General features: G+C 40.2%; 1 protein-coding gene across 3 annotated transcripts in view; it reads right to left on the reverse strand.

Annotated features, from left to right (window-relative positions):
• Positions 1-27,286, reverse strand: part of phykpl (5-phosphohydroxy-L-lysine phospho-lyase) — a 57,164-nt gene that overhangs the window by 9,218 nt on the left and 20,660 nt on the right. For 2 of the 3 annotated variants that reach the window (XM_048231275.1, XM_048231277.1), the window contains exons 4-10: positions 17,247-17,321; positions 17,073-17,160; positions 16,875-16,991; positions 16,687-16,769; positions 15,947-16,172; positions 15,637-15,791; positions 1,332-1,421 (exon numbers count right to left, since the gene is read on the reverse strand). In XM_048231275.1, the coding sequence (XP_048087232.1) occupies positions 1,332-1,421; positions 15,637-15,791; positions 15,947-16,172; positions 16,687-16,769; positions 16,875-16,991; positions 17,073-17,160; positions 17,247-17,321 (834 nt within the window). The remainder of the gene's footprint in view (positions 1-1,331; positions 1,422-15,636; positions 15,792-15,946; positions 16,173-16,686; positions 16,770-16,874; positions 16,992-17,072; positions 17,161-17,246; positions 17,322-27,286) is intronic. The other variant, XR_007192149.1, reaches the window with a different exon arrangement.

Consider the following 27,286-nt stretch of genomic DNA (forward strand, 5'->3'; position numbering starts at 1 on the left):
AGATTTCACATGTAAAATTCATTTTATACAACCCCACCCCCATCTTGCCTGTTCATAATTCTGAGAAATTCTTGAATTGTGTGCATGTGTGCGTGTACATGTTTATGTTTATGTGTGTGGGGGTGTGTGTGTGTGTGTGTGTGTGTGCGTGCTTGTGCATGTATGCGTACATATGTCTACTGTGTGAGTATGTGTCATACGTATGATTACTGTGAATGTATGTGTGTGCGTGTGTATCTGTTTATGCACATGTGTGCACATGGAATGAGGCAAACATACGGGAAAAAATGGTCATCCTAGGCCCTACGGTTCTCAAGATATTCACAGAAAACTGTGTCTGCCCTACCCTCCTTTCGGGGGGTCCAGTACAGCGGGCGGGCTACAGATCAAAACGAAAAACGATGGTTCCATGCTATCCATGTGGGGTTACATGCCCACCAAGTTTCGTGTACCCCGGTCTTTCAGTGTCCCGGGAATCCTTGTTGGTGTACGGTCACTAAATGTACACATAAATTATTTTATTATAAGGCCCCCCATGAACGAAAGTTCACAAAACTTGGCGTGCATTCAGAGGGTGTCATAATGATCCTACACTTCCAATTTCGTGCAGTTTTGACTATGTTAGGTCACAGATACCTGCGATTACAACACCTCATTTTTACTTTTTGTGTTTTAACTAGGTGGCTATACATGAAATGAGTGGTTATGGAATGGGTTGACATGGCCCCTTGAGATCAACATACAAAAAAAATGGTCCTCCTAAACCTTACGGTTCTCGAGATATTCACAGAAAACTGTGTCTGCCCTACCCTCCTTTCGGGAGGTGCAGTCCAGCGGGGGGGCTACAGATATAAAAAAAAAAAGATGGTTCCATGCTATCCATATGGGGTTACATGCCCACCAAGTTTCGTCTACCCCGGTCTTTCAGTGTCCCGGGAATCCATGACGGAAATTTGAACATGCGGGGGAAAAAAAAAAAAAAATCATATGTATATGCGCGGCGGTCATAATAATGGAGATACATATGAATTGTCCTTTCATGCTAATAAACATTTCATAATTATTCATTCATATAAAAGAAAGGAAATCATAAAACCTATGTGGTGGTGCCACAATATAATTTGTTAACGTTTAGCCGAAACAAAAACTTTTCCCATGATCAGAACAATCATCACAAATGCACCAATTCATATTGGTGATTCATTGCCTAATGTCCTTATAACTTTTGCTCAGTACTCATGCAGTCCATGTTGTACATACTGTACTGTATATTTCTTTATAAATGCACCACACATTTCATCTAGTTATATCCATAGCAGTAAATATCTTACTTTTTAACCAGGTGTGCTGCCTCCAACGTAGCAGGGGTTCTTTCTGACTTGTCTTTCACCATCTCAAACCCAAGAAATAATCCAATCCCCCTAGAGACAAAAAAAAAGATAGTGTTCATGGAGTTTTATTTTGTCACACATGGAGGTGCAATGTAAAACGTATACAGTGCACCTGTTGCTACCCGATCCAAACATGCATTGGTGAAAGGGAAACTCCTTTCCATATCAAGGATCAGATTGACCCAGTAACATCTTTAAGCTTATATACATGGCATTCTGTTGCTAAACAGCTGAAGATGGGTAGTGAGCTCAGTCTTCTAAAATGGATTGCATTTGACTGAGAGTTCATTCCAGGGAAGCTAGACGCTACCTACAGATGCTGGGTAGATGAAGGCATAACTGCAATAGATAGATAGATAGATATTTTATTGATCCCCAAGGGGAAATTCAAGGTCTCAGTAGCATACAGACATCACACACAACATGCACTTACAGCAGAAAGGGTAAATATAAGTATAAACATATAGCAAAACTCCACTGTACAATAGAGACAGTAGAAGATAAGAAAAATGAAATACTAAATACTATATAAATGAAATTAAAAAAATTCACAGTGTGCTTAAGGATGATCAAGCATGAGGCGCTTGCAGGGCCAGGACTGGGCCTGTGATTCTGTGTGCATGGTAAGGTGCTCAAGAGAGTGAGTGTCATGGTGAAGGTGCAAAAAGTAGTCCAACAGTGCAAGAATAAGGTCTAGAGACCAGCATAAATAAATATGGACAAATAAGAGAGTAATGTATAATGTAGACAAGGTAGTATAAAAAAACTATATCAGTGCAAGAATAGGTTGAGGTAATAGGGTTACAGCCATTCAGTATTGTAGCAGAAGCCATTGGTCATGTGTGCTAATATAGCATGAACAACAGTGTAGCAGTAAAACAATAGGCTGTGGACAGTAGTAAAACAATAGTAAAACAGTAGTGGACTGTCAGTACTCAAACAACAGGGTGGAGAGGCAGACAGACTATGCAGAGAAGTCTATCTCTCCTCTTCCCTTTAGTGAAGCGTTGAACAGTTTAATGTCCCTGGGGACAAATGACTTCCTCAGCCTGTCAGTTGTGCATGGCAGTGAGCACAGTCTCCAGTTGATCAAGCTCTTTTGCTTTATAATAGTGCTGTGGAGTGGATGACAACAAGATGTTGATCAGTTTGCTCAGGGTCCTGATATTGAAGTGATGCACTCCAGTTTGGCTCCCACGACAGAGCCAGCTTTCCTTACTAGCCTGTCTAGTCGCCCAGCATCCTTCTTCTTTGTGCTTCCTTCCCAGCATAACACAGCATCAGGGGTCTGTGTGTCTGGTGGCTGTTGACTGAAGTCGTTGTCACCTCGTTGTCTGTGGTCACCATGTGGGGGAGGGGTGCAATATCCAGTGATGGTGGGGGTGAGTGTTGCACTGGCAATGAGGTGGTGTGGGGGTGGGGGCTGGGTGACCACCTCCTTGATGTCCCTGTCAAGGCCGCCATGGTTGTGGACACCTCAACAGGCACAGGCAAGGAGGCATCAGGCGGGGGCAGGGCGTGGGGTGATGGGGGCTTAGATTGTTGGATGTCACCGGGATGCAGAGCTGGAGAGACTGGGAGACTGGGAGGTGAGGGTAGGGCAGGCACGCAAAACAAGAGCAGTATCTGGAGCTGGTGCAGGGCAATCAAACCTGTTGTAAAAGTGGTTCAACTGGTTCGCTCTGTCCAGGTCTCCCTCCACAGAGCTGCTGCTCTTATTCAGGCCAGTGATAGTCTTCATACTGTCCCACACCTCCTTCATGTTGTTCTCCTGCAACTTTTGTTCCACCTTCCTTCTGTAGTCCTCCTTAGCCTCTTTTAGCTTATTCTTGAGTTCCCCCTGTACACGCCTCAGCTCTGCCATGTCCCCCTCTTTAAACGCCATCTTTTTTCTATTTAGAAGGGTCTTGACATTACTGGTTATCCAAGGCTTGTTATTTGGATAGCAGTGTACAGTTCTTGTGGGAACAACAATGTCCATACAGAAGTTTAGATAGTCAGTAGTGCAATGTGTGACCTCCTCTAAGTCCTCTCCATTCTGTAACACACTCCAGTCAGTGGACTTAAAGCAGTCTCTCAGAGCCTCATCCACTTCTGGTGTCTACTTCCTGAAGGTGCGTGTGGCAACTGGTAGCCTCTGAACTTTTGCACTGAGCAAGATTGGTGTCGTGAAGCCTTGCGCACGCGCATTTCTGCCGAAATGGATGCCTGACGAGTGTCCAAAAAGCGTTGCCATATGGCCGCTGAGTGGAGGGACTTGCCTAAAAGGACTTTGCCGCTAGTAACTCCACATCCTTACAGCATACAGTCTCCTTTACTGTAACATGTCCGGGGTTGCACCATCTGTTGTTTATTTATAGCACCAGTCCGCCTCCCTTCTTTTTGCCAGAAAGTTTATTGTCTCTGTCCAAATGAGCTACACTGAAGCCGAGCAGCTCAACGTTAGTCAGGGGGATATGGCTTGTTAGCCACGTCTCCGTAAAGCATAGCAAACTACAATCCCTGTACAACTTCTGATTTCTTACCAGGGCAGCCAGTCTTGTTGGCCAGTGAGTTCACGTTCCCCATCACTATCGATGGAACTGAGGGCTTGTATCGCCACTTCTTCTCCCGACGCCTTGTACCATTATCAAGGAAGGTAAAATCAGGAGTTTCCAAAAAATAAATTACTTTTGGTGTAAGGTCTACTGATGAGGGACTATTATGAAAAATAAATTAAAAAAAGAACGATGGAGAGGTTCATCCCCTCATCCGAGTCTTTGTGACATCTTACTATAGAGAAGTCCACAGAGCAATCTTTTATTCTTAATGGAATCTAAACAATATTCAACAGTATATAAAGATCAAAATTAATGAGAGAAAGAGCTAGATGAGGAAATCCCAGTCGAGACCTAGTATGAAATGTGGAAATGGCATCAGACCACCACACAATCTCAAAAGGTGGAGAGAGTTCATTTGGAAGAATCCGATACTTTATCAGCTTCTAATTAGAGATTCACCGATTGCAATTTTTTGGGCCGATTCCGATTTTTCATAGTTTGACCTGCCGATACCGATTTTAGCCGATTCCGATTTCATTAATCAACTTATCAATAATTAAATGGCTGTTAAAGAAATGGAACCGGTAAACTTATCAATAATGGAATGGCTGTTTCTTCTTCAAGTCTAACTTCAGCTGCAGTATCAAACTATAATGCTTGCCAGTGTGGGACATTCATTTCACATACTACTAATATATGGAACACCCATTTTTTTTCTTCTCACATCCAATATCCAACTAAAGATAGGCTATAAGAACAATTTTCATGATACATTTGAACATGCTACCATGGAACATATGAAGAGCTCAGATGCAAAACCCTCTAAATCCGTCTGACCACTTTTCTTTTAAATGAGCATTTAAATTCAGGCTCCTATAGGTTTTTGCCTATAAATCGATATTTCAGACCAGGAAGATAGTAGTATTTAGTGGGTTTAGAAGTTAAATTATTTGATTAGCGTATACTATGTGTGAAGAGCATCCCCTCACCATCTTTATCTCATTTTTGACATGGCATTTAGAGGCTTTTGCATCTGAACCCTTCATATTTTCATATGCATTGATGAATTTATGGGAGGGTGAGGGAAAAGTGGGAGTAGGCTATCACGCAAAGACAGGGGAGGAGAAGTGCTAATAGCGATTAGGTGCTCCACCATATGAAAACAGCGCACTTTCAGAGACAGCTGATTCAGTATTCAGAGCATCAGTTTTCTTCATTGTAGGCTACTATGTCAAAAGCAACAATGTTTGCTTGCCTTTCTAATAGGCTATCGTTTGTTCACTTTCACGACATCCACTTCTCATTAGACTAGGGTATTTTAAGGGATAGCTCTAGTCTATGTGCAGTACATAGTTTGAGTATTTTTTTCTAAGTGGATTAGAACTACTAGGGCTACTGTATGTAATGTCGCTGCTTGTTGACATCTTATGTCCATACAGAAGTTCAGATAGTCAGTAGTGCAATGTATGACCTCCTCTAAGTCCTCTCCATTCTGTAACACTACTAGAGAACTACTAGGGCTACTGTATGTAATGTCGCTGCTTGTTGACATCTTATTATCATGTAGCCTTTGATCGCTAAACTTTGATTATTTTTTATGTCGCGATCGGTTATCTCTGTTCAGCTGCGCTTGTGGTTCAGCTGTAGGCACGCAATTAGCGGCAGGGACGGGCGGTGATGAACGATGTTTACATGGCCTAATGAAGTGACAGTTTAGTAAATTCCACGCAATATGGCAAAGCACTACGGAGCCCTAGAGGGGTCATCGCAAAATGTTTTGCATGTTGAGAGAATGTGTGCTCGTTTTACTACATTGTGCGCTCGTTTTACTAAATTGTGCTCTTGTTTAACTAAATTGTGCCCTCATTTAACTATATTGTGCACTCGCTTTTTACTAAATCGTGCGGCTTCGTTTTACTAAATTGTGCTTCGGTTTACTAAATCGTGTGCACAATTTACTATATTGTGCTCTCGTTTTACTATAGTGTGAGTTCATTTTACTAAATTGAGCTCTCATTTTAAGCATAGTAAAACGAGGGCACAATTTATTAAACGAGTGCACTATTTACTAAAACAAGGGCACGATTTATTAAAACGAGAGCACAATTTGTGAACATGGTTATAGAACATTGTGTGCAGGATCTACTTAAATGTGGCCACAATTTGTAAAACGTGCACTCAATATTGTCTTGACACATGTAAACATGAGCACGTTATAGTATATTCGAGATCTCGATCTACTAAAACGCACCCACGAATAATTAAAACGTGTGCTCGAAGAAATTAAATTGTGTGAACAAAACATAGTGTGGTGTCAAGGGGTCCCCGGAATGACGCCGGAGGTGTGTCGCTTGTAGTGACGTGGGGAATCTCATTGATTGCAGTGCACCTGGATATAGCCCCGTTAGGTAGGCTGTAGGTGGGAGAGCAGATGATTGTGTGTGTTTGTACAGGCCCCCCGCCATCATCGTCCAGCTGAATGTTTGCCGGGTTTTGAGTGTTTGTTGAGGTCCAAGTGTATGCAGAGCTGTGGTGTTTATCGCGAACGGTGTGAGCTGGGCTACATAGCCTGAGAAGCTGAGCATCGTGAACGCCACTGTTTATGTCTCCGTTTCATAGTCCGTGTATCAAAGCTTACCTCGTTGTGTGCATCATTGGTGTGCGGCGTGGGTTATATGGTGAGGCCCATCGGGCGCTAGAGGGAACCTTATTGTATTGGGTGGGTATTAGGCTATACTACTAATACGCAGTAGCCTATTTGTACCTACAGTAAGTCTATGTGTTGTAATTGTTTGGGAGCTTGTCGCTGTGATGTGCTTCGATTGACTTCTAGACCTCACAGTTAAGTCAACAATCCAGGAGATAGTGGAAACCGGTCATTACAACAGAGCCCGAGTAGCCTTTGTAGTAGAATTTCCCCATTATGGGTCTCCATAGCTGGCGGTTGACACCACAGTGCCCCTGCTACAAAGAGTCCGCTATAAACCATGACCACCTAACTGCCTACGGTTATCATCACATTACCAATATGAACTGTTACAGACAGCTGTAGGCCTAGTCCATGTCAAGGTAACACGAAGTTGCCACCAGCACAGCGAGCGGTGGGAAAATGTCGGGAATTACTAAATAATAATAATAATAATAATAATAATAATAATAATAATAAAGCTTTATTTGTATAGCACCTTTCATACACAGAATGCAGCTCAAAGTGCTTTACATTTGAAGCATGTAACACAATAATAGTCAGTCAGTCATTATCAATCACTTTTCTTTGCTGTTTATGTTATACTCAGCAACATATCAAAAATATAGAAAATGACGTCATAAGACTGGCAGCCTTAACCCTCTTACCCCCCACAAGCACGCCATATGGCAACTGTGGCAAGGAAAAACTCCCATATTCCAGGAAGAAACCTTGAGCAGAACCTGACTTAATAGGGGAGCCCATCTGCTTCTGGCTGGCTGCCCTCAATAGTAGCAGATGTAGAATAATCTGAAAATGTAGTCTACAGGATAAGATGAGTTAACTAAAAGCTTTCCTGTACAGGTATGTTTTCAGATCTTTTTTAAAAATATTTACTGAACTCGCCTGCTTGATGTACAGAGGCAGGGTGTTCCATAGTTTGGGGGCATAATGGATAAACGCAGCTTCTCCACTTTGTTTGTGGAGCACTTTGGGTAATGATTAAAAGATTAGAATTGGATGATCTAAGTTTCCTTTGTGGTTGATAAGATATTAAAAGCTCAGAGATATATGAAGGTGCTATGCCATTCAGAGCTTTGTAAGTAATTAACATAACCTTAAAATCAATTCTATAGGAAATAGGGAGCCAGTGCAGTTCAGCCAACACAGGGGTGATGTGTTCTCTCTTCTTAGTCTTAGTTAAAAGTCTAGCCAGAGTTCTGTATGAGTGCCAATTTCTTTAGATGTTTTTTGGGAAGACCAGTGAAAAGTGCATTGCAGTAGTCTAACCTGCTAGTGATAAAGGCGTGAATTAGCGTTTCTGCATCTTGTTGAGTTAAAAAGGGCCTTTTGCAATGTTTCTCAAGTGGAAATAGGCTGTCTGAGTAACTTTACTGATATGGGGCTTAAAACTTAACTCTGCATCTAAGATGACACGAGGCTTGTTACTTTTGGTTTGACCTGGTGTGCCAAGTTCCCCAGATTACTAAGAATAATATCTCGCTTTAGTTTTGGTCCAACCAGAAGTACCTCTGTTTTGTCATCATTTAGTTTCAAAAGTTTTTGCTCATCCACTGATTAATGGAGGTTAGGCATGCAGTGAGGGAGCAAAGGCCATCTGGGTTAGTTGGCTCCACAGAAAGATACAATTGGGTATCATCTGCGTAGCTGTGGAAGTTTACATTATGCTGACTTATGACGTTTCCCAATGGGAGCATATATAGAGAAAATAGCAGGGGACCAAGGCAGCTCCCTGGGCCACACCAAAAAGGCAAGTCATGTTTTTCAGATACATGATCTCCTAGACTGATATAAAAATCTCTGCCAATAATGTAGGTTTGAAACCAGTTTAGAGCATTATCAGAGAGACCCACCCACTTCGCAAGGCGGTGAATTAGGATGCTATGATCAATGGTGTCAAATGCCGCACTCAAATCCAGAAGAATAAGGATTGAGACTTTGTTTGAGTCGGTAGCTAGTCTGAGATCATTGACTATCTTTACTAGAGCCGTTTCTGTGCTGTGATTTGATCTAAAACCTGATTGGAATTTTTCAAGGATACTGTTTTCGTTGAGGAAGGTATTTAACTGATTGCAAACAACTTTTTCAAGTACTTTGCTCAAAAACGATAGATTTGATATAGGCCTGTAGTTGCTCAGATTGGTATGGTCAAGTTTTGACTTTTAAGTAAAGGTTTCACAACAGCGGTTTTAAAAGCAGTTGGAAATATACCTGTTTCTAATGAGGTATTTATTACCTTGAGAAAAAAGGGAGCTAAGCCATCATATACTTTTTTTGAGGAATGTAGTAGGGATTGGATCTAAAACACATGTTGAGGAGCCGGTTTGAGTTATAATTTTACCAAGCTCAGATTGAGTAATAGTGCTAAAGGACCTTAATTTTGGGGGGCTGTTTTTGGGTGTACTATCAAACATATTACTTGTGTTACCAATAGCCTCCCTTATAGAAATGACTTTGTTTTTGAAGAAGTCTGCAAATTCTTCGCATCTTAGAGAGGATGCCTGACTGAGTGTATCAAAAGGTGTTTGATGCAATAGCCTATCAATGGTAGAGAACAACACCCTAGAGTTTCCACTGTTTTCAGCAATTACCTTAGAGAAGTGGTTCCTCCTCTCATTCGAATAGCTCTATTATAATTGGCAATTTTTTTCTTTTAGAATGGCACGGTGAACCTGTAACTTAGTTTTTCTCCATGTTCTCTCAGCTTTCCTACATGATCTTTTAGATCATGGATATTTTCGCTCATCCAAGGTGTCAGTTTGCTACAGGGCCTTTTTTTAGTCTTTAAGGGTGCCACTCTGTCAAGCAGAGCCCTAATTCACGATTAAAGAGCCTCTACCATTTGATCAATGGGATGATGTAAAATATCTAAATTTATGGAGTCTATAAGAGCTATGAACTGCTGTTCTGCTCTAATGTCCAACAGTCACGATTTGATTGCAATTTCGGGATGAATTTTTGGAGTATGTAGTACAATATTAAAAGATACACAATGATGATCAGACATATTTATATCATTTACTGATAAGTCTGTGACTTCTATCCCTCTGGAAATGACTAGATCGAGGGTGTTGCCAAGGTTGTGGGTGGGTCCTGTAACATGCTGCTTTAGCTCTAAACTGTCCAACACATTAAGGAACTTACTGGCTTTAGCATCAGTTGTCTTATTGACATGAATATTGAAGTCGCCATTTACAATTATCCGATCATAGCTAGTGATGATGAGCGACATAAGTTCAGAAAACTGGTCGAGAAAGCCAGTCCATAGTTTAGGAGGGCGGTATAAGGTTAATAGAAGTACAACTGGGTCAGCCTTCAGAGTGAGGGCAATATACTCAAAGGAAGCGAATTGCCAAAAGTTGACTCGTGTGCAACTATATTTGTTTGAGAGAATGGAGGCAATTCCACCACCTCGTTTGCCTTGTCTAATTGAGTGGAAGAAATTATAATTTGGGGGACAAGTCTCAACAAGAACAGCTTCGCTGTCTGAAGTCAGCCAGGTTTCAACAAGAAACAGAAAATCCAATTTTTTCACTAATAAAATCATTGATTGCAAAGGTTTTGGTAGTAAGTGCACCTATATTTAGTAAACCCATGTTAGCTGAAAATGCCTCTGGCTTTTGAGGAATATGCTGAGGTATGGAAAGAATATTTGTTAGGTTTCTAGTTTTAAATTTGTCTTTTCTTTTTACTATACGTTGGGTAGAAATCAACGTTGGAATAGAACTATAAGCATAAGTCATGCTATTGCATGACACAGCTTGATCTATGGTAGTAGTATTGTATGTTACCCTGCAGAAAACATTCTCAGACCCATCCACATGTATAATGCCATTAAATGTGAGCACGAAATACATATTTCGAGAGCTCAATTTAGGCCTACAACGGGGTCACGTTGTATTAATTCGAGGACTCAATTAAAGGAAAACGTGCTCACAAAATTATCACTTAAAGTGAGCTCTCCCGGGCTCCGTAAAGCACAGCGTTCGCTGCATAGAAAAACTCGGTAGCCTAATAGCGCTTTCTTTGTAGCCCTACATCCAGCCCTGAGTGGCCTGGTTGCTAGCTTCTTCAAACTTTGCAAACTAAGCTGGGTGTTGTTACAATTGCAGCGCGCGAGTGCATTTGACCGGCATAAAATCGGCATGTCTCAGACTGACCGGCCGGTCGCCAGTCATGGCCAATCACGTGAAAATCGGCCAATTTCGGTCACCAGCCGATCTATTGGTGCATCTTTACTTCTAATTAGTGGCTTTGATCCAGCAAGCCCACTATTGTTCTTCTTAAGTTTACATATTAGTGGGTTTGATCCAGCAAGCCTTATTATCACATAACCTCAGGCCCCGGCATGAACATTTATGGTCCACTTACAGTAGCCTACATCGCTCCATTTTATGCATTGACAGAGATGTTCTTCTTTCACTTTCCATGTGCTAACATCACACATTGCCAAAATAGTTTGAGGTGCCCCATGTGTCTACCTCAAAAAAATTAATGGATTTTCATTGGCCTGTACAACATTTTTTTCATCAAATTTGGTACAAATGTTGCCGGTAGATCTTGCGCCACAGATACTTCCTTGACACAGCTTTTAATGCAGTAAATGGAAGCTCTTAATAGCTCACCACAATGTTTCCCCTACAATGTATTCAGCAGCGGCGCAGTGCCGCTCCTGGAATTCAAGCGCCGTTGCAAAAAAGTTACCTAATTTAAAAAAAAAAAAAAAAAAAAAAAGTGAACTTCAGGCACAGCTGCCGTTCGTTCAGGTTTGATGTCAACAAATAATAGTAGGCTAACATCGAAGGCGCAGTCAGAGATTCCATAGGAGATCACGTTTGTTTGTGTTTATGTTTATTAGCAGATGCAATTTTGTGCAAAAAAAACTAGCCTACATTATGTTAACCAAGGAACCAAATTAAACACGCCAGCGAGGTAGCTCGCCCCTACAGGGTTCCTACACATTTTCCATTTCAAAATTCCATACTTTTTCCATACTCAAATTGTCAAACTTCTCGGTAGATTTTTATGACCATATTTTAGACATTGTCAATGGAGCGTTCTACTAGCATTGTGAAGAGCTGTATAATAATGTTTATTATTAACTTGTTAGCCCTCAGAAAACACTAGCCCATTGTTCTTTTCGTTGGGGAAGTGCTGTGATGAAAGCTCACATTTTTAGTTCTCTGTAGATACAGCATAGCCAACATATGTTGGAGACTAGTGCACTGCTAGCAGAGGCCTCTGCAGTATCCATGTCTTGGTAACTTTTACAAAATCAAAGAAGTCTACCAGTGTTTTAGCCGAAAATAGCAGAGCTACGCAAACATACCAGTGCACAATGGTATAGGGCACGTGCATATAACAGGGGTTCTCGATTTGGTTTTGGTACCATTTTTTTCTGAGGACCCCCATTCAATTGTATCTTGATAATGTGGACTGACAGTTAAGCTACACAACAGGAATGGTTCATTATGACCTGAGTGAGGTGATTAGTACAGTAGATGCAATAGTCTGGAAACACAAATATTTCTCCATACCCTTGTTTCTTTTTTCCATACTGTACTTATCTAGACCTGGAAATTACTAAAAATCAAATTCCATACTTTTCCAGGTTTGTTATACAGTCAATGCTTTCAAGCCCTGTGTTGCTATGGCTAACATACCTAGGCTGTGAAACTAGCCTATTGGTGGGTTTAATTGAATTTGAGTAATAGGATACGCAACATCTGGAGATAGTTTGTAATTCATAGAAATTATACAAGACACTTTTCTCCTATAATCCAAGATAGATTTTCTTCGAGTTGTTTTACCAAATGACATGGAAAACATAATTCAATTTCATCCACATATCCTTATGCACCATGCACAACAACGCTACTAAGTTAGCTTAAAACCGCGAGAATCAAGCAAGCCTCACGGGCCGTCACGGCCTTAAAGTGACAGGCACTCAATTCGACCTGCACAGCACTAATAGGGTGACCAGACGTCCCGGTCCTGATATCCAAGCAGTTGTCCCGAATCCCGAATCCTGCCCTAATTGTCCCGAAAATTATACTCAATCAGAATACTGAGTAGTTATTTTCTGATAAACATTAAAAACTGTCCGTAGAAAGGTTGAGTCGACTGCATGCAGCCCCCGACGGCAGCTAAGTGTCTGGATGCAGCCCGGCTACTTTGTTTCTTTTTCTTGTTTCTTTTCTTTTTTCTATAATTAGGCGCGAATATGCACTGATTTCGCGAAGTGTGCAGCCTGTGTGCAAAAAAAATACGTCGGAGGTTCGGCCTAATGTCCATGTCGTTTTAACATAATCTACTTAATCTAACAATTATTTTGTATTCTTACTTAATGACCCATAATTTTGGCAAGGCTTGTTATTAGCGTTAGGCTATTATCCTTATTCTGAAATGTCTGATTTGCACTGTTACGCAGTCATTGTTTTTTTTTTCCCCACAATGACATTTTGAGTTCATGATTTCTCTGTTGTATTTTGAGGCAGACTTGATGTTTGAATAAAAATGTGTTTTGGTACAGGTTTGAAAATTCGCTGTAAGCCTACCCTGCCCCCCCCCGCGAAAAAAAAAAAAGCGTCCCGAATTTCAGCCAATCTCATCTGGTCACCCTACAGCACTAATACAGTGTATAAGTAAGTAAGTATAAGTATATATACTCTTTTGATCCCGTGAGGGAAATTTGGTCTCTGCATTTATCCCAATCCGTGAATTAGTGAAACACACAGTGAGGTGAAGCACACACTAATCCCGGCGCAGTGAGCTGCCTGCAACAGCAGTGAGGGGTTAGGTGCCATGCTCAAGGGCACTTCAGCCGTGCCTACTGGTCGGGGTTCGAACCGGCAACCCTCCGGTTACAAGTCCGAAGCGCTAACCAGTAGGCCATGGCTGCCTAATAAAGTAATGAAAGAGAAGTCTATATAGTTTATAGTTAAGACACCCATGCTAAAATTGACTAAAAATGGAATAAAAATCATCTTTTGGAAATTGATCTTAATGCCTTAAAGGGAAACTTGGCAGGATTAGTTATATTTCCCCCTCTGCTGGAGAAATTGTGCATTATGCTATTTCAAACTGTGAAAAAAGTTAACGATAAAGCACATGGATTCGTTTACAAGCTAGCGAAACGGTTAGCATAAGTTCAATGTTGCAAGGTTGGTTTTCCGCCTGGGGACACAAGGGGCAGCGGGGAAAGTCACCATTTTCACCGGAACAGGTCATTTAACCATCCAAATGATTTCTAAACGGGTTTATTACGTTGAAATAGTTGCCAAGTTCCCCTTTAATTTAAAAAATAAGGAAAAATAAAACCTTTAAGGCCATCAATTATTTTTGAATGTATCATTTATCGTAAATAAATAAATGTTATTATATAAATAAATTTCAACTTATGTACAGCACTGTACATTGTAAATAGTAATAGTTTGTACAGTGGTCTGTGATGATGGGCTGTATTTTGGGCACCAGCGCATGGCGTAAAGTTCGTTTTTCACCCGCGCAAAGTTGAATTCGGTATTTTGCACGTTTATTTTTTAAGCATTGCGCCCAGGGGTGTGGCAATTAACAACATAGGGAGGGTCCTAGCGCATTGTCTAAAAATCGCTATCATACACCACCTAAACCTGGTCAGAAGTCAATGGCGAGTTGTTCATATGCTATTTTAAGAGCGCATGTCAACAGTCATATTGGCAGGTGCACGCACCATCCTTCTATCATTCATGAACGCACACCAGCGCACGTCCATGCAAAGCATTACAAATTGCACGATTACAATGGGACACATAATTAGAATAAAGATATTATGAAATACTGTACATCTCATGATGAGTAGCCTAGTTATTCACCATCATTTGCAAATTGGTAATGACGGTTAAAAGTGATTAGGGGAGAGGCGAGAGACACGTATGGAGCACAGCTGAAGACGCACGGTCACGAGATATAAGCAACTCCTCTGCAAGTTGTTTTATTCAGTCATTTGAGCAATATTAGGGTAAGTGTTGCTTTTTTCCAGCCTATGTTTTCGTGGTAACCCATTGTCAGTCAATAGTGAAAGTAACTGCATATAACTGTCTTGTCGTTGACTGACTCCTTGGTGAAGTTAGTTTCACTTTGCCAATGAGTTCAAATAATAGACGAGTGGAAATGCGTGAAGGCTATGCTAGGTTTTAGTAAAGCATGGTTTAAGAATGACTATTCCATACAGTCTTGCAAGCAGCCTCCTTCAAATCGCCAAGAATGCCAAAAATACAGATGCATTTATTTGACATATCGGCGCTTTTCTTGCCGTTAAAGGAATGACAGATGTCCTTCTCATTGGTTTAAAATGATGTTACGCCCCAAACTCACCCATATGACTGATTAAAAAACCTAGGAACACCTTGTTGCGCCATGCGCTCCACTTTTGATAACGAAACCCCTCCCAATGTGAACTGGACATCCTACTAAATTTGAATAGACTTTTGACGAGTGACGATGCGCTTTAGAATGTCATGATAGGGCCCTAAGCTTTATTTTTTGCAATTAATTGTAAATTATATTTTTCTGTTGTGTGTGTGTTGTGCCATTTCATTTTTGTTTCATTTCAATTTTTAATAATAATGTAAGTAATAATTACTAATCATGTAAATGAAAAAGGTGAAAGAAAAACATGAATAATCCTGTTCAAGCACTGCAATAATCATGCTTTGTAAATGCTTGTGTTGATAGTTATGTCATCATTTGTAACTCAATCTGTCAATTTCTTTCGACAAAATCCACCAGAAGTCACCACTTCCTACAATCAACAGCACCGCTGCTGTAAAAATTTCTAGGGGAAACACTGCACCCCACTTCCCCACTTCCAACATCTATGACAACGTGACAATGTTTATGGAGTAAACTGGATAGACTAGTCTCTTTTGGTCTGGTTTATATAGCACTGCAAGTCTGTATTACATAAAAAAACACATACTTATGGTAACCTCACTATTGTCATATTCACAGTACTTACCGCACCTCTCCAATCATGGCATGCTTTTCCTGAAGTTTTTTGAGACACTCCTTCAGATAGCCCCCAACCCGAGTGGCATTTCCGCTAAGATCTTCTTTTTCTATGACATCGAGAACAGCCAATCCAACAGCGCAGGACACAGGATTACCACCAAACTGTATAAAATCATATTTCATTTATTCAATAAGATTTTGCAAGATATATGATAAAAATAAAAGACTTTTAATGTATTCCAGTTTGCTACAGTAAACATTTTGAACTCAAGTTAAATGTCCATGTCAGGGAATAGGGAAGCAAAAGCTGAATTAACTGTATTGAAGTATTCCACTCCATTGTCTGTGAAGGATCTTGCTATATCTTCTGTTGTGGCCACACAAGCCAGTGGATGACCATTGCCCATAGGTTTGCCCATAGTCACAATATCAGGACAGAAATCTTTCCCCTGCAGCTGAAAAGCCCAGAAGTGGCTCCCAACTCGACCAAAGCCAGTCTGGACTTCATCAGCAACGTATACACCACCAGCAGCTCGTACATATCTGTTTGGGGAGATCTATGTTTAAAAGAATAAACTAAAAGAAAACAGAAAATGTAAGAAACAATGGCTACTAAAATGAATCACTTTTCCATATATGGTAGGGACAATGCACAGTCCATCATTTAATATCTACCTTATTCATGAAACCCTACTTCATACCTGTCAGCACTCCCGTTTTTCCCGGGTTCTCCTGTATTTCATGAAACCCACTTCATGAAACCCTACTTCCGTTCAGTTTTTATCTTCTGTCCATTCTGTTTACATAATAACTTAGTCTAAGCAAGGTAATATGGTGGATCTTCATGATTTAAAGGGATGTAATCATGGGTTTCATAAAGCCCTCCTTACACAGACAGACTTTGGAAAGATTTGCAAAGATTTGGAAAAGATTTTTGAAAGACTGCAGTCTCAGACCCTTTCACATCTAAAGACAAGTAGTAGAGACTAGTAGTCACAGACTATGATTTTGCAACTCTAGGATGGCCCATCCCATTTCAAAGGAAATGAATACTCACTCTGCCACCTTTGTGCAGTATCCATGAGGTAAAATGATCTGACCTCCAACACTAGGCAAGGACTCTGCAAAAAATGCAGCGATCTGTTCAAAATAATAAGTTAACAAGTTTGTTAAGAAAAAAAAAAAAAAAAAAAAAAAAAAAAAAAATGCTGGTCATAAATATGTGGAATATATTTGAGTTCATACTTTACGGCCTTTGCCTTGTACTTGATCGACCAAACTTTTCACAGAGTCTGCATAAGCCTGAGCTGGGTTTGGATGATTCTCCCTGTACATACCCCTGTAGGTATCTGGAAGAGGTGCCTGCATAAATCAATGCACATTTAGCAGAAGTAGTGATACTCTGGGGAATATTTTCTTAATACCTGTTACAGTGGTACGTACCACATGCACCCATTCTTTTTGGCCTCCCAGCTTTTGAAATTTGTATGGGCTAATGTCAATAAGCGAAGTGAGGTGACCATGGTAGGCACTGAAGAGAAGTGGTAAAACAGTTTGTTGATCTTAGTTTTGAAGAACTTCATTGCAAAATGTTTGATATAAAAAAAAAGCTCTTACTGTTCAAGCACAATTACATCTTCATTCTGGGTATATTGTCGGGCAAGTCGAAGTGCAAGATCATTTGCTTCAGAGCTAAGGTTAAAGAATGTAATGTCATGTTACACACAAGCTACAGTTGTGTTCAAAATAATAGCAGTCCAACATCACTAACCTCATTAATCAAAATTTTTGGTAGAAGTGATATTTCTACATGCCAAATAATTTACTAGTAAGTGTTGAGTCATAGAAAACCAACAGACCCAACAGTCATTGACATGCATGCTGCTCATTCTGTGTACCGTATTTTCCAGACTATAAGTCGCTCAGGAGTATAAGTCACATCAGTCAAAAAATGCGTCATGAAGAGGAAAAAACATATTTAAGTCGCACCGGACTATAAGTCGCATTTAGAAATTTATTTCACAAAATCGAAGACCAAGAACAGACAGACTATGTAACTGGACACATAGGCCTAGAGGCCAAAAATATTGAGAATTCTACCAGGAAGGTTAATGAAGACGAAGGAGTGAATGGTGGCAAGCTGAAGCAAGCCAGGCGATGAAGGCCCGACGGTAATTGTAAAGCAATTTACAAAAGATTCACCAAACAAAAATGCTGATGTGGTACATGAAAATGTAGCTAAAAATGTGGTGATTGCAATGCAATCAAGCATTTTGGGTGACTTGGAGGCACAAGCCGGCAGCAGAGTAAATTCTCGGGAGGCTACCTCCAAGAACGAGAGAGAAAAAGATCCGCGTTTTAAAAAAACATGCAGAAGAAGGAGTGAATGGCTGCCAGCTGAGGAGAGCTGGGCGATAACGAAGGCTGCCAACGAGGGCCCGACGCTAAAGCAATTTACAAAAGATAAAAAAATGCTGATGTGGTATGATGTGATGAAAATTTAGCTAAAAATTTGGAGAATGCAATGCGATCAAGCATTTTGCGCAATATATAGGCACAAGCTGGCAGCAGAGCAAATGCTTGGCAGGCTACCTCCGAGAGAGCGAGAGAGAAAAAAACATGTGCGTTTAAAAGAACGTGCAAACTTTCAACAACGCTTTACTAATAAGCTACCCTTATTTTAGAGGCTGCCTTTCTTAGCCAGTATGGACATTTAATCTGGAAAGGCAAGTTATTCAACTACCACACAGAATAGGGTGACCAGACGTCCCGGTTTTGAGTTGCGTGTCCCGAGTCCCAAAAAAGGCTGTCGGGACGCTAAAATGTCCCGGTTTACCCATGTAGAATGACTATAGCCTAAAGCGTCCAGCATATAATTTCAATAATGTGTGCGAGCGTGTGTCAGTCAATAGTAACAGTTTGCAGTCTTTGCAGCCCACCTTACAGTGTATGTCTGTAAACATTTTTGCAATGCCTTGTCATATATGCCTCGTTTTAACGGTTAGGACAATGCAGAAGATAAAGTCATTCTCAAAATAACCTATTAGCTAGGATGCAATTCATGAAAATTGGGCACTTCTGGACAAGTTTTTGATTTTTGGCAGGGTGTTAGGTATAGGCCTAAGGTTTTCAAAAATCCATGGATACAAGTTGGGGTGGCCCCCCTAGTGGCAGTTATCCATAAAATCCAAAATGGCCCCCGCCGAAAAGAAAAAAAGATTATATCTCAGCTTCCTTTAGTCTTAAATTGTTGTATAATGTATTTTCTCTACTTTGTTTGATACAAGGAATCCAATTTTGATATGTTGAGCTGTTTCAGTACATCAGTGAGGAACTTCAGAATACCACAGCTGGCTCAAAGTACCACCTCCTCACAACAAAGACTAACTTGATCCTGAGCAACAAACCTACTAACCTAGAAGCATTGTCACCATGTCAGGAAGAGGAAGGCCATCAATCTGTTCCAGGAGTTAGGCCTCTCAGAGCTGTGGATTGGATTTGGATCAGGGAAGGCATATAAAGATATTCCAATCCACCACATCTCAGAAATGATCGGATAATTGTAAATGGCGACTTCAATATTCATGTCAATAAGACAACTGATGCTAAAGCCAGTAAGTTCCTTAATGTGTTGGACAGTTTAGAGCTAAAGCAGCATGTTACAGGACCCACCCACAACCTTGGCAACACCCTCGATCTAGTCATTTCCAGAGGGATAGAAGTCACAGACTTATCAGTAAATGATATAAATATGTCTGATCATCATTGTGTATCTTTTAATATTGTACTACATACTCCAAAAATTCATCCCGAAATTGCAATCAAATCGCGACTCTTGGACATTAGAGCAGAACAGCAGTTCATAGCTCTTATAGACTCCATAAATTTAGATATTTTACATCATCCCATTGATCAAATGGTAGAGGCTCTTAATCGTGAATTAGGCTCTGCTTGACAGAGTGGCACCCTTAAAGACTAAAAAAAAAGGCCCTGTAGCAAACTGACACCTTGGATGAACGAAAATATCCATGATCTAAAAAAAGATCATGTAGGAAAGCTGAGAGAACATGGAGAAAAACTAAGTTACAGGTTCACCGTGCCATTCTAAAAAGAAAAATTGCAAATTATAATAGAGCTATTCGAATGAGGGAGGAACCACTTCTCTAAGGTAATTGCTGAAAACAGTAGAAACTCTAGGGTGTTGTTCTCTACCATTGATAGGCTATTGCATCAAACACCTTTTTGACACACTCAGTCAGGCATCCTCTCTAAGATGCGAAGAATTTTGCAGACTTCTTCAAAAACAAAGTCATTTCTATAAGGGAGGCTATTGGTAACACAAGTAATATGTTTGATAGTACACCCAAAACAGCCCCCAAAATTAAGGTCCTTTAGCACTATTACTCAATCTGAGCTTGGTAAAATTATAACTCAAACCGGCTCTTCAACATGTGTTTTAGATCCAATCCCTACTACATTCCTCAAAAAAGTATATGAAGGCTTAGCTCCCTTTTTTCTCAAAGGTAATAAATACCTCATTAGAAACAGGTATATTTCCAACTGCTTTTAAAACCGCTGTTGTGAAACCTTTACTTAAAAAAAGTCAAAACTTGACCATACCAATCTGAGCAACTACAGGCCTATATCAAATCTATCGTTTTTGAGCAAAGTACTTGAAAAAAGTTGTTTGCAATCAGTTAAATACCTTCCTCAACGAAAACAGTATCCTTGAAAAATTCCAATCAGGTTTTAGATCAAATCACAGCACAGAAAACGGCTCTAGTAAAGATAGTCAATGATCTCAGACTAGCTACCGACTCAAACAAAGTCTCAATCCTTATTCTTCTGGATTTGAGTCGCGGCATTTGACACCATTGATCATAGCATCCTAATTCACCGCCTTGCAAAGTGGGTGGGTCTCTCTGATAATGCTCTAAACTGGTTTCAAACCTACATTACTGGCAGAGATTTTTATATCAGTCTAGGAGATCATGTATCTGAAAAACATGACTTGCCTTTTGGTGTGGCCCAGGGAGCTGCCTTGGTCCCCTGCTATTTTCTCTATATATGCTCCCATTGGGAAACGTCATAAGTCAGCATAATGTAAACTTCCACAGCTACATGAGATGATACCCAATTGTATCTTTCTGTGGAGCCAACTAACCTTAGATGGCCTTTGCTCCCTCACTGCATGCCTAACCTCCATTAATCAGTGGATGAGCAAAAACTTTTGAAACTAAATGATGACAAAACAGAGGTACTTCTGGTTGGACCAAAACTAAAGCGAGATATTATTCTTAGTAATCTGGGGAACTTGGCACACCAGGTCAAACCAAAAGTAACAAGCCTCGGTGTCATCTTAGATGCAGAGTTAAGTTTTAAGCCCCATATCAGTAAAGTTACTCAGACAGCCTATTTCCACTTGAGAAACATTGCCAAAGTCGCGACCCTTTTTTAACTCAACAAGATGCAGAAAAGCTAATTCACGCCTTTATCACTAGCAGGTTAGACTACTGCAATGCACTTTTCACTGGTCTTCCCAAAAACATCTAAAGAAATTGGCACTCATACAGAACTCTGCGGCTAGACTTTTAACTAAGACTAAGAAGAGAGAACACATCACCCCTGTGTTGGCTGAACTGCACTGGCTCCTATTTCCTATAGAATTGATTTTAAGGTTATGTTAATTACTTACAAAGCTCTGAATGGCATAGCACCTTCATATATCTCTGAGCTTTTAATATCTTATCAACCACAAAGGAAACTTAGATCATCCAATTCTAATCTTTTAATCGCACCCAAAGTGCTCCACAAACAAAGTGGAGAAGCTGCGTTTATCCATTATGCCCCCAAACTATGGAACACCCTGCCTCTGTACATCAAGCAGGCGAAGTTCAGTAAATATTTTTAAAAAGATCTGAAAACATACCTGTACAGGAAAGCTTTTAGTTAACTCATCTTATCCTGTAGACTACATTTTCAGATTATTCTACATCTGCTACTATTGGAGGGGCGCAGCCAGCCAGAAGCGGATGGGCTCCCCTATTAAGTCAGGTTCTGCTCAAGGTTTCTTCCTGGAATATGGGAGTTTTCCTTGCCACAGTTGCCATATGGCGTGCTTGTGGGGGTAAGAGGGTTAAGGCTGCCAGTCTTATGGCGCCATTTTCTATATTTTTGATATGTTGCTGAGTATAACATAAACAGCAAAGAAAAGTGATTGATAATGACTGACTGACTATTATTGTGTTACATGTTTCAAATGTAAAGCACTTTGAGCTGCATTCTGTGTATGAAAGGTGCTATACAAATAAAGCTTTATTATTATTATTATTATTATTATAGAAATGCTGGGACCTCAAAAATGTCAATCACTGCCCCTCTTCCACGCGTTCACATGATGTGACGTTGTATCAGTAAGTTGGCAAAAAAAAAGCATGGAATGCGTGGGCAGCTTACCCAGAAGTCACCGGCACCCTCATTCTGATCACCCAAGACCCAACTAGCCTCACACTGGAATCAGTGCACATGCAAGTTCACAAACGCTGGACTGTACTCATGTACAGTAAGAACTGCAGTGTCGAGTCAGTCAATGAAACCCAGAAGCTTCTTTTCACTCATGGCCTCAAATCCCTGGATTCAATCCCCCCAACCCATTATGCTTTATTCCAGCATGGAAAGCGTGTCCTGGACGCTGCAGCTTTTGTCTGGAAGCAGTCCCTCTCTAGCCTCGTGAGACCATCCTGATCTCGTGAGTTTCAGATTTTCACTCGCAGATCAGTCTGGCATCTCTCCGATAAAGAAAAAATTTAGCAGTTAAGCAAAGCGAGCGTCCAATAAGCGTTGGTTTTGAGGCGGGTCTAGGTGTGACGCAACGAGAAGCTACTGTTCAATCTAAACAACATGGCGACCTCCACGGATGAGATGAGCATAGCTATCACTAAAGTTTTATCCAAATATATTTTAGTATTCCTGGGGAAGCTAGGAGTCTCTGCAATGTAGCTATAGAGGAAGGAAGGACACAGACATCCTCCACGGCCAATTCAAGTTAGTGTTTGGTAGCACTGAATCTTAGTTACTTAACGAGAAGAAATATGCTTTCTTCAGACGTGTAGCCTACCATGAAAACTTGGTGGGGGATTGTCGTTGATGAGGTTAATGTCACATACAAATAGTACGTTTAAAAACATTAACGTTAGCTACTTATCTAACTTGTATGTTAAAAGATGGCATTAGAAGAACGCTTCATTTATCTGATTGGTTGATTTGGACCGACCAACATAGGTGGTGATAGACAGATGGTTTATCCAATCAGCTAACCAGTATTTTAAGCCCCTTTCCCAAACATTCTCCAACGGAAAGTTCCTAGATGGATATCTTTTGAGCAAATGCGAAGCAATCTATCTGGCGGAGTCAGGTTGACAGGTCTGACGGAGTCCTCTCCAAAACTCCAGAGATTCCAGACCCCAGTGAGTGGGGTTGGGAATGGAATGACAGAACCAAAGTCTGGGTGCCATATTGGACAGATCTGGAAAATGCTTGACAGAAGACAGATCTTGAATTTCCCCTTGGGGATCAATAAAGTATCTATCTATCTATTGATGGTAATTTTGATACCATAGATTTAATAGAGACCCAGTCAGACCAATAGTATGAAAAATCAGGAATAGAGTTTATTTACAATGATGCGCATCAAGGGAGAGACAGCATGACTTCACCTAAAGATCCATCAGCTGCTCTAACTAAACAAGGAAATAGTTAGGGTTTAAGTATCCTTCCAGGCTGACGGGAGATGGCGTTGGTCATCCCATCTCACGTGGACTACACTGAATCAGACCCTGATTAGTGGCAGCCTGGCAATCCGGAGCAGATAGCTACTGACGCAGCCATGCAGAACAGTGAAACACTGCAAAGTCATAATATTCCTGCTTATCTCTAAACACAGTCACACACAGATATACACAGGGACAGTACAGATATCATACAGTCATTACCTAGAATCATACTTTTAGTATCAAAGTGACCCACTAATGAGAAATGCAGAACATTAAACCACATATTGGAATATTGGACATAATGCAGAACATTAAACCATATATTGGAATATTGGACATAATGTTCTATTCCACTTTCTCTCACTATCTAGATGCCAGCAAGGGATGCTCACTCCTCTACTGTAGCTGTGTGGTTGCCTGTATGGGTCCTGGTAAGTGCCACTGAGCTGGACTTTGCTGTACCACATTGTGCAAGTGTGAGGGAGGCTGTAATGATGAAGAGTGAAACCAAAACTCTTTGAATAATACATGATGTTTAAGTATGAATTGTCTTTTTGTGTTATTTGACTAAAATATAATATTGATCCTTAACATGGCAAAAAGCCTAATATAACTTTTCACTTTGGCATAGTTCTGAAGTTGTGTTTATTTAAGGCCTCAACAATGGTCCTTTTGGTCACAACATGTGATTTTTGACACTATAGTGATAGTGACCAGTCCAATCAACAAAGAAAAGCATACCTTGGAGGTAAAAATATGGGTCTAGGGACCTGAGTATTTCAATGTGACTTTTTCAGAGATATTGACAGTTTATGAGCTAAATATGACTATAATACTACATGGAAATGGACTTAAAATAAGAAGAACATATCAAAATTGGATTCCTTGTATCAAACAAAGTAGAGAAAATACATTATACAACAATTTAAGACTAAAGGAAGCTGAGATATAACCTTTTCTCTTTTCGGCGGGGGCCATTTTGGATTTTATGGATAACTGCCACTAGGGGGGCCGCCCCAACTTGTATCCATGGATTTTTGAAAACCTTAGGCCTATACCTAACACCCTGCCAAAAATCAAAAACTTGTCCAGAAGTGCCCAATCTTCATGATTTTTCACATATTCCTTCCCAGCTATATGTGTAACGGAGCAAAAAGAGTTGCTAGTTAAATTATATTAAAAGTTATGCAACTACGTCATCTAGGGGCAAGTTGATTTAATGTGACAGTGGGATTCGCGTTGCGTTTACCCAGACTGGAGAGTAAGAGATACTGGGTAACTCAATTTGGGAGGTCTGGGATAAACAATGTTTTCTTGTAATTCTAAGTACATTTGTCTCGTATTCTGTCATGCAATGTACTTATAATGATTTCAGTTAACATTTGAGCTTAGTTGATGATTTAGGTGTCTTGTAAAGTCATGTTTTAGAGATTTGCAACAAAGCATATATTTTCATGTTTTCATGAGAAAGTCATTTGTCCCCAGGGCCATTGAACTGTTCAATGCTTCACTAAAGGGAAGAGGAGAGATAGACTTCTCTGCTTAGTCTGTCTGCCTCTCCATGTTTGAGTACTGACTGCCCACTACTGCTTTACTACTTTTTTACTACTGTTTTACTAATGTCTTTAATACCGTTTTCCTGCTACACTGTTTTTCATGCTATATTAGCACACATGATCAATGGCTTCTGCTACAATAATACTAACTGGCTGTAACCCTATTACCTCAACCTGTTCTTGCACTGACATAGTTTTTTTTTTATAGTTTTTTATATTACCTTGTCTACATTATACTTTGCTCTCCTATTTGTCCATATTATTTATGCTGGTCTCTAGACCTTATTATTATTGCACTGTTGGAGTTTTTTTTTTTTTTTTCAAATGTTTTCATGCATGTCTGGATAACGGGTGAGGAATGCTTAGGAGACAGACTATCGTAAATCCTCAAATTATGGCTGAGGCTGTGCACAGTGTTACTGAGGCTGTGCACAGTGTTACTTAGGCTGTGCAAAGCACAGCACCTTTATTTGGGGTAGGCTTGTATTTGAGGCAAGCCTTTATTTCTTACATGGTGTGTTTCATTGTGAGACATATGTTTAGTTTGGAGCGGCATACTGATAGGCTATCAAAAGCAGATGATGTTCGGTTTGGTTTAAGATTTAATTTACGTTTAGACTGTTTGATTATATTGCTAAATGTTGGGACTGATGGCCACTGAAACCTGTGGGGTATTTGATGGTTCACTATTAAGTTTCACGTAGTTGAAAGAGTGTTGGGATCCGCTTTCATTCATTCATGCGATCCGCTTTCATTCATTCATTATTGCGTAGGCAATAGCCAAATAGGTCTACGATAGCCTAAACAAGTTTTTTTTTTTTTTATGCATGATTTACTTTTTTATAAACTTCGTAGGCTGGAATGCCTCACAGCAACAATTGTGTTTAAATGTAGGCAGAGACTTTCTAATGAGGAGACACAGGACTCAAAAAATCCTCCATAGAAATGCATGGGGTTAGTTTGTAACGCCAATATGGCCGTTGTGTACACATATCCCACCCCTTCCTCGCCAAAACGTCGACATGTGTATACATTGAGCCAATCATGTGGAGTGATGTGACTACATTGAGCCAATTATGTGCTGTGTTGTGCAGACATCGTGCCAATCATGTGTTGTGAACTCGCCGCTGGAGCAAGATTGGTGTCGTGAAGCCTTGCGTACGCGCATTTCTGCTGAATAGGATACCCGATGAGTACCCAAAAATCGTTGCAATATGACCGCCGAGTGGAGGGACTTGCCTAAAAGGCTACTGCTTCAGCCTCTGGCAAGCTCAGAAGGGGGCGGTGGTAGCTTGAGAGCGGCGTGTTGGAGACCCATGGTGTAGGACAACGACTTTTCATTGGCAACAATATTAAACCAACCAACAATATAAAATATTAACAAGAGCTCTTTTATGAATTAAATTGAAACAATGTAGGCAATTATTACCGGCCTTTATTTGTCCGAATCTGAGGCCTGGCTGTAAATAGAATCCCAGCCATAACTTGAGGATTTAGGTATGCATGTGTGTTTCAGGCATAGGAAAATACGGTACTCTTTTGTTGTTTACATAAAACAAGTTCTTTATGCTTGTTAAGAACTGAAATATGCATTGTTTGCATTCATTTGTTTATTTATTTTAATTTGAGCTTAATTTGCACATTGTAAGTCCAGAAATGTTATGCTTTGTGGCACTGTGCACTTTGCAAGGCAGGTTCATCTGGTCAGTTTTTGAAACAGACACCACAATGTATAGAATAAATAACAATATACCATATTTTCCGGACTATAAGTCGCTCCGGAGTAAGTCACATCAGTCAAAAATGTGTCATGAAGAGGAAAGAAATATGTCGCACTGGACTATAAGTCACATTTATTTACAAATTTATTTCACAAAATCCAAGACCAAGAACAGACATTTAATCTGGAAAGTCAGTTATTCAACTACACAATAGCACACAGAACAACAGGCTGAATAGGTGTCCGGTATGTTAACGTAACACATTAACAGTTATTCAGCTACACAATTTAGCCAATTTTATGTTGGTTAGCTTGGTCACAAGGACATTAAAATGACAGTTCCTGGTTGCACAGTTTGTTGTGATGATGTCTCCTTTCTGCCAGATGTGGAATATTAACAATGACAATAAAGACGTTTGTTTGCTTACCCTCGTTTGAACAGCCGTTGTAATTTGTTAGCTAGATAATAATAATAATAATAATAATAATAATAATAATAATAATAATATAATACATTTTATTTGTTACATAGCGCCTTTCAAAGCATCCAAGGTCGCTTAACAGAGTAAACACAGTAAAAAATAATAATAATAAATATAGCTGCAAGCA

This window comes from Alosa alosa, chromosome 21 (genome assembly GCF_017589495.1).
Source record: "Alosa alosa isolate M-15738 ecotype Scorff River chromosome 21, AALO_Geno_1.1, whole genome shotgun sequence".
NCBI lineage: Eukaryota > Metazoa > Chordata > Actinopteri > Clupeiformes > Clupeidae > Alosa > Alosa alosa.